Source organism: Hesperophylax consimilis, unplaced genomic scaffold (assembly GCF_061612785.1).
Source record: "Hesperophylax consimilis isolate HC1 unplaced genomic scaffold, BYU_Hcon_1.0 scaffold_49, whole genome shotgun sequence".
NCBI lineage: Eukaryota > Metazoa > Arthropoda > Insecta > Trichoptera > Limnephilidae > Hesperophylax > Hesperophylax consimilis.
The window spans coordinates 454,902-463,488 of NW_028301279.1; the positions used below are offsets into that span (position 1 = coordinate 454,902).

The window sequence follows — 8,587 nt, forward strand, 5'->3', positions numbered from 1 at the left end:
CAAAAGTAAAGCGTCCCCTATGCGACTTTTGTTTACGGCATTCTTTCTCATTAGTTCTCACCAGGCAGTGATTGCCTAGGTTTTAAATGAGGTTAGGTACATAATATAAGTTTTATTGGTAGGTAAAACTATTTTATTATGTAGCCTGAACCGTCATTTAAAACCTTTATTGAGATCTGTTTGTTATCGACTGGTGACCACTAACGCTAATGTGATACTATTATAATAGTCAAAAAACTGGAAAACCTACTCACGTGTTACAGTGGGTGGAATAGGGAGGCTACAGACAATGCCCTATTTACCTCTAGGGGAGTGTTAACTTCCCTTCTGTAGAATTTGGCAAAGGTGTCCCGGCTCCTCCAGTTCCCTCGAGCCAGGATGTCCTCCAGTCTAAAATTATCCAGCCAGTTAAGTGACGCCACTGCTGCCCGTACACTTCCCGGGGCAGCTGTGATCTTAGCTTCTTCTAGAATTGTTTTGACCCAACGGGCGATGACTGTTCTTGAAGCTGCCTTAACAGTTCCCGATGTAGTGATGAAGAGTTCTGTTAAATTCTGATTTGTTTCCCTCCGTTCTTTGGAGGTTTCAATCAGTTTCTTAATCCAGTATGCTGGGTCTATATTTGGCTGATTTCCGTTTCTCAACCTCCAACCTGACTGTTGGTATGTAGCAGAGTCTGTTTTGGATCCGAAAACTGGCCATAACGAGACCCCTTCCTCATTTATGGATAGTTTGTCTGGCGAACACTGTAACAAGGTCAGGTCATGCACTCTTCGTCCCGAAGCTAACAAAAGTAAAGTCGCTGCTCTTCTCGAGACTTCAAAGAGACTCAACTTTTTGGGTGGGTTAGCTTCTAACCAGGTCAACACCATTCTGGGATCCCAGATAGGAGGCTTAGACAGTTTAGGATGCCTTAATGCTGCGGCTTTGAGAACTTGTCTGACTAGAGGGTGTGAGCTTAGGTTTCCTTCTTCAGGGCTACTGAAAGTTGTTACTACTGATTTATGGAGTCGAATTGTGCTGGGAGAGAAATTGTCTTCTAAACAAAGATCTGTTAAAAATCTTGCCAGGTTATTTCCTGTAGGGACATTCGGGTTTACCCCGTGATTTAATGCCCACTTTTGCCACCTAAGCCATGCCGGTTTATATGTTTTAAGTGTGGATTCTCTCCAACCTGACTTTAAAATTTTTTTCTGTTTGTCCGACCAATCTGTTAATGACTGACTCCACCCCGGCACTTCCACACCTCCAAAATAAAATCCTCTACTTGTGGAGGAGGTTTCAAGGTTCTGGTGTCTATCAGCACTTCTGTCAGGTTCATTATGGTGAAAGGAGGGCTCGTCGCTCGACTTTTCAAGTCTGGTCTCCAGAATACTTTCTTCCATCTCGGGGCTACAATCAGGTATAGGCCCTTGGCCCGGTTGAGGTGTGCGAGAACTCTCGGCATAAGGCATGGAGGGGGGAACACCCAAGCTAGAGGAAAATCCCACTCTCGAGTCCAAGCGTTGACAAAACTTGCCTCTTTGTCGAATACATTTAGGGACACATAATCTTCTACAACGTGAGCTGTCTCCGATGCAAACAGGTCTATAGTTGGTCTCCCCCATTTTGCAAAAATCAATTTTGTTGCTGCTGGTAAAAGATGCCACTCCGGAGGTTCGCGTTTTCTGGAGAGTTGATCTGCCACCTCGTTGAACCTTCCTGGTAGGTAGTGGGCAGACAGTGAAATGCGATACGTGTCTGTCATCTGAAGGACTTGACGAGTCGCTTCGATCAATGTCTTGGATCGTGTGCCGCCTTCGTTGCGAAGGTACGCAACCACCGATTTGTTGTCTGACTGGATCAGGAGACCCGAGTCTGACAGCTCTGGCCCGTGAGGAGTAAGTGCTGCCAGCACGGCGAGCATTTCCTTGACATTGCTGTGGAGAGGTTGCTGTGTTTGGGACCAAGCTCCACTCAATCTGAGGTCGTCTAGCTGCGCACTCCATCCCCAGTCCGAGGCGTCGGTCGTGAGGGTGTGACGAATCACTGCTTGATGCATTGGTGACCACGTCTGCAGGGACCTGCTCCACCATCTCAGCTCCTCTATCGCTGTTCGAGGAATGGGATGGAGTCGTCTCGGTTTGAATGCAGGCAGCTTGCGACTGGCACACTGTAACATGCGAAGGTTAAGCCTGCCTCTATGAATGGCGAAACTAGCAAAATTGAGGGTACCCAAGAGTAGGGTTGCCATCTCTAAAATTTGGCAACCAGGACAAGAGGCGTGAAAACCCCGGATTTTAGAGCCCATAACCCGGACATGTCAACAGGTTTTTTTAAACACAGTCAGTGTAATAAAAACAGTTTAAAATGTCATAAATCAACTTTTTATTTATTTTCAGACCTTAAAATTAAATTGTGTCATCTTTTATCATCATTTTAAATGTTCCCAACAAAACAGAATCTTATTACAGTTTGTTACACATTGTTTTCATAATCAGTTAGAATTTTTTCATTCTTAGGCTAGCTTTAGACTTGTAAGCTTTTTCGTAAATTTACGACTTCTAGCCAATGGGCATATTGCATTTTGAAAATCCAATATGCCCATTGGCTAGAAGTCGTAAATTTACGAAAAAACTTACAAGTCTAAAGCTAGCCTTAAAATAAAACACAAATTATTAATATACTCTGTTATGAAAACTAAACCTTATTAAAGTATTAAACTTAACAAAATTCAATTAAATTTTTACAAAAATTTTAAAAATACTGGGACCATTTTAGTATTCTGTCATACAATTTTTGAGGTAACTCTTTAAACTGAATAATAATTATTATCTTTAAATTTATATCAGCAGCCATTTACACAACAAAATACCTCTTAATATAATATGAACTAAATTCAGTCTTCTTAAATCTTAAGCAACAAAACTGACAATTTTTTCAAGTTTAGACTTACTGGAATGTAAGTTACATTATTAATTTTTTAAAACATAAAATATCCACAGTCCGTGTGTGGCGGGCGGCCCAAGACTTTAAAATTTTAAACCCGGACTACAAATGAAACCCCGCCCGGACGCTCCCCGGACGCCTTCTAAACTAGGACAAATCCGGGGAAACCCGGACGGATGGCAACCCTACCCAAGAGGCTCTGGGCCTGCTCAAGTGACCACCTTCCTAGATTAATGTATTGTTTCAGTAAATTTGTTATTTTCGCTATTTTAGTTTGCGGGAGGCCTTTTAAGTCGTCCCTTGAATTCCATGAAATTCCCAAATATTCAAATATTGAAGACAATATTAGTGATTTTTAAACGAAAATCTGAAACAGAAAAATCAGAAAAGGAAACGGTCACATCTGGGACTCGAACCCAGGACCCTTGTCTTTCCGGGACAATGCTCTACCAACTGCGCTAATGGGACCCTATCCTCTTCGGTCACTTTTAACTGTATCATACTTCGAATAAGAACTACCAACATTGTCTTCATTTTTTCACCGCACATTTTTATTGGCAACTATCTTTATGTATGATCGCAAGATTCAACCCGAACTAAATGCAATCCAGACAGCGTCTTTTAGATAAACCTATCTTATTTTTTATTTTTAAAAGACGAAGTCCTCGACGAAGTTCGAAGTGCGTGCCCACACACTTCGCAACTTCGCGAGTAACTCAGTCCAACCAGTCAGTGATTGGTTTATTTATGCCGTGACGCATCGAGTCCTTTGACTTGGGCGCATTTACCGACAACAATCGGAAGTCTTGCGAAGCGAAGCGAAGATGCCCGAAGCGAAGCGAAGTTCGTGCCCACACTATCGTATTCGGTCAACTTCGATCAACTTCGCGAGTAGTGTAGCTGGGCTATTCTTGAAAAAATTATACACTTAAAATAATTATATACGGTAAAAATCGTTATAAATTCGGAGCTACTTCGCAACGACAACGCCAGCGACGGAATTTAAAACGCTAATGAGAAAGAATGCCGTAAACAAAAGTCGCATAGGGGACGCTTTACTTTTGTGTAGCATCTGGTGACCACTTGTCCAACGCAAGGTGCTGAAAAAGAGCGGGAAAGTGCCACGCGAAAGGGAATTTGAGAATGCTTCTCTCAATAAAGGTTTTAAATGACGGTTCAGGCTACATAATACTCGATTATTTCAAAGGCCAAGACGTATTATACTCGCGGTATTTATTCAAAGCATCTGAAACATTTCTAGGCGACCAAATTTTTAAACCAAAAACACATGATTTTGCATTACTACGTATGATATCGCCTTAACTTTACAAAAAAATGCACATTGTCAGACCTTTTGTTTCTACATAATCTGCTTAATAATAAAATAGATAGTCCCGAATTGCTATCCGTCATTGGTTTAAATGTTTCAATGAAGCGTACCAGGCACACTACACTTTTTCATATTGAAGCCAACATTACCAATGCAGCAACTACTTATTAAATTTCTAGCGTGACATATTTCAAAAATACTTCAATGTAAAAATATGTACCTATTAACAGTCAATTACAATTCGTTAGCATATTATAATTCTTGATTTCAATTGAATTTTTTCTCTCCACACACTTTCTTCCTTTTATAACTATTACCTACTCATACATTCATTTAAATTCAAATTCATTGATTTTAAGATAAATTCATTAGTTAAGTTTTCGGAACAATCTCAGGCGAAATTACGTAATGATATTTTATGGACATATGTAATAGGTACTACAATTAACAACTATGTTATAATGAAAAATATCGTTTACTGTATCTTATTTAATAAATAAATAAAAAGTTCCGCTTGTTTCCAAAATCGAACGTGATAAAATTGAAAGAATAGTGGACCTAGCAGAGTCCAGTATAAGTGGAGTTGTGCAAATGCATTGATCCAAAATTACACAATGGTAAATCCGCCAATGCTGGAAGTTCCACACATGGAATCCATAGATACAATAAATGTAGAAGGATCCACACACTTTGTTACAAATCCTTTGTGACACATTTCAGTTAGTTAGTGTATTCTAGCAACTGTCGCATATTTTTCTGTTCGTTTTGTTTTTGTTTGAACAAGTTTACAAAATGAAGTCTTTTTGCAAGCATAAACATGACGCCTTAACTTTAAACCAAAAAAATTATATTATGAAAGATCGATGTTTGTTTGTTTTAAGAAATACCTGTTTTAAATTTAGCATATTTAGCTTTCACTAATTGTTCAATTAGTTTTTCGGGTGAAGGTTTAGTGAGAGAGTGTTGTATTATTATTTCTTTCACATATCACCACTGACAAGAACCTAATGTCAGCATGCTTGTACCATGTGATATACACAATTCCTTTCTCACAGTTCAAGATGGTGTATGTTAGTGTTATTTTCACCCAACTTATGATGTTATGTCTGTCCGCAGCCCCTACCTCCGTCCAACCCGGCCTGCTGCTCCATGTGGTTCATCGGGCTGACCTTCCAGAAGACGGAGAATCTCAACGTTGACCTGCGCTACGATATCAAGAGCTTCACGGAGCTAGTGAACCGCCAGGCCGTGCAGATCAAGACGCTCAAAGAAGGAATGACTATCGAGGTAACGATATGTATATTTTTGTTGAAATTTAATTTAAAGGTGGTGAATTGTAACAAGGGAAATATGTCAGGGCTATTATTTATTATAAAGCAGAGGTTTAGGGATAATTCCCGTGAGTGCATTACCTCATTCGTTTAACAGTAACCAGGTCCCTTTCAAAAGTTCACCAGGGTTGTCATTAGATATGTGACTTTGTCTCCTGGTTAACGGGACACTGCCATCTCAGGAGTTGTTGGGAGTGGAAAACACCAACAGATGCAGGAAATGTGAAGAGGATGAAGATTCTCCAATTCACCTTTGGCACCTATCTATGTCCGCTCTGTTGGGAACAAGGCTCAGATACCTGTGAAGACACATTGTAGAACCAGAAGACATAGCCACATATCCAATGACAACCCTGGTGAACTTTATTAAAGGGACCGGAATCCTCTTAAAGGAATGAGTTAAAATGGAGATAGCACAATGGGCCTTTGGCCTAAAAGCTCACGGAAACTACATGCAAACCGTCTCCGCTCTATGCCACTTTTGTACATTATCTGCTCTTCATTCTGAGTAAATCATATTCTCATTAAATTAGCCCAGGTGATAGACCTTTCACGATAGAAGTGTTGCTGGAATAGGCTTTTACTACTTCCACTTTAACCTCAACATATCCTATTTGAAAATGCCACGTATGTGAGCGCTTCAGCAGAATGCTATCTGTTCATTAAATAATAATAATAAATTATTGCGTCTATCCCGCAGGCTCGTTATGTGAAGCGCAAACAACTCCAGCAATATCTGCCCCCTTCTCTGCTGCGACGTGAACACAAATCTTCCACATCCGGCTCTTCCGCCGCTGGCCAGGCCAAGAGGAAGTCCGATTCGGCGGCCGGCAGCGCTAGCAAGCGCGTCAAGCGTGCGTCGGAATGCGTGAGTAGTTACACCCCTCAAGTTGAAGTTACGCAGCTGTACGACCAGAATGACTGCCGGAACAAGCTGGAACTGCCGTACAAGGTGCAGAACAGGGAATGGAGTCTCCCCGATACTCCCCGGACCAGGGCTTGTAAATATAAGTTGGTTAATACGTGGAAGGTTAATGAAAGCCCGGTGAAAAGGTCAAAGCTTGATTGTTCCATTAATAAAAGTGATGAGTCACTTGTTAGAAGTGATGAGTCACTTGTTAAAAGCAATGATGATACTCTTGTCAAAAGTGATGAATCGATTGTCAATAGCGATGCTTTAATTATCAAAAGCGACGAGTCAAGTGTAAATTTGAGTACTTCAGAATGTGTTGAGAAAGACGATGATTTAGAAATGGTAGTTGTGAATGTTCAAAATTTAAAGTCTTATTTATTAAAAGTAACCGAGTCCGATGCGGAAAAGGTTGTTGTGGATGAAAATGTTTCTAATTTGAAATTTGATGAAATGATAGAGCTTTTGACGCCGCCTGAAAGTGAGAAAGAAAATGTTTCAAAAGACAATAGTTTGCCCGAGTTTTCATCAATTAACTCCTAAGAAAATACTGACAGTAAAATAAGTGAAAATGTCGATAAAAGTACAGGCGATGCATGCGCTTCTATATGTGATGATTCAACTGGTTTAGAAAAGACATTAAATACATTATTTGGTATGGAAGAAGAGGAAATAGGTGATAATTCGGCAGAGAAATGCGTTGTTAGGAATATTAAAATACCAAACGTGTTGGAAGACTCAATGAAAAAAAGCAATGTCTCAAAAAAATCTTGGTTACGCTGTAAGAAACCTGAAGATTTGTTCTAAATTAGTGTCGCACCTGCCCCCTAAAGTATTGCGAAAGAAGCCGCAAATGATAATGCAATGAATGTCGCCGAAGATGCTTTTAAAAATGATGTCCGTATAAGAAAACAGAACGTCGGAAACCAGACTGAGATGAACAAAAAAGTTGATTTGAATGCGATTTGTAGTGAACGAGGTATAATTGAAGATATTTTTCAGCACCTGATATACATCACTCTGAATTGGGTAGTAAGGCTGGTAGTGTTAGTAAGAAAGATTGTAAATCGTGGGGACAAATTAAATGTGCAGAACTTAATGCGAACGGCAATATGGACGTGGAAGATGAATACATTGTAAATATCCCTGATTCAAGGCCCGTTGTCAACACCACATGCAAGATTGAAGTCAGTTCGGGTTGTTTAGAATTCACCAGTTGGTCACAAATCAAGCAAGAGAAAGGCATTTCACCGCCTCTGGTGTCGGGCCCTAACAATGCACGACAGATTGCCGCCAAGTATCAAAAGAAAAATATTTGTAATTTTACAGAAAGTCGTAGCAGCAATCAGCGTGTTAATAAGGGTTCTGGAAAATCAATGATGGATTATACTACAGGGAATACGATTTGGGAGAGAATTCGACGGGAGAAAGATAGGATTTCGCCTCCGGTTAAAAAGGAAAATTCTGAAAGCACTTCTGGAAGTGATCTAGAAATTATTGATTGTGACTCGATCAAGGTTGAAAGCAGCGTGATTGTTGATGTCGGTATTGTTAATAATGAGAGTATGGTGAAAGAAAGGGTTGCCACAGGTATTGAGAAGGAAGAAGTGGCACCGCCGATAGATCTCTGGGATTACGTATATGATTCAACCGAGAAACGTAGCCCCAAAATTAAAAGCGAAAGTGATAAATCGGTTGTAAACGAGGCGATTGTTGAAAAAACTATTGTTAGCAATAATTCTACTGTTGATTTGACATCTACTGTTAAAATTGAACAAAATACTAGTGTTATGGATTCTATTGATGAAAACACTTAACACGGTTTTATAATTTTATTTGTAAGTCTTACAATTGTTTATGGTTACATATTATATAGTAGAGTTTTTACAGAGTTAAATGTCTCTAAGTGAAATGTTTCCAAACTGAAATCTAGAATGAATCTGCCTTGAAACAGAGCGTAATGCATCTTATAGTAATCTTGTATTTAACTAGTGTGGTAAATAAAGTCAATTAATAGTAAACATGGAAATTTACAATAGACAAGAGATATGGCGACAATCAAAATGTTGATTTTGATATGCATTGGTG

At 39.7% G+C, this 8,587-nt stretch overlaps 1 protein-coding gene across 1 annotated transcript; it reads right to left on the minus strand.

Moving 5' to 3' along the window:
- Positions 1-1,213: 1,213 nt before the first annotated feature.
- Positions 1,214-2,233, minus strand: LOC149408857 (uncharacterized). Its single transcript, XM_089650372.1, has one exon. It carries the CDS (start codon positions 2,231-2,233, stop codon positions 1,214-1,216), a length of 1,020 nt encoding a protein of 339 aa, XP_089506498.1.
- Between the last annotated feature and the right edge of the window lie 6,354 nt (positions 2,234-8,587).

Coding starts and splice junctions, on each gene's coding strand:
- LOC149408857 (XM_089650372.1), bottom strand. CDS start 2,233: ATGGCAACCCTACTCTTGGGTACCCTCAATTTTGCTAGTTTCGCCATT.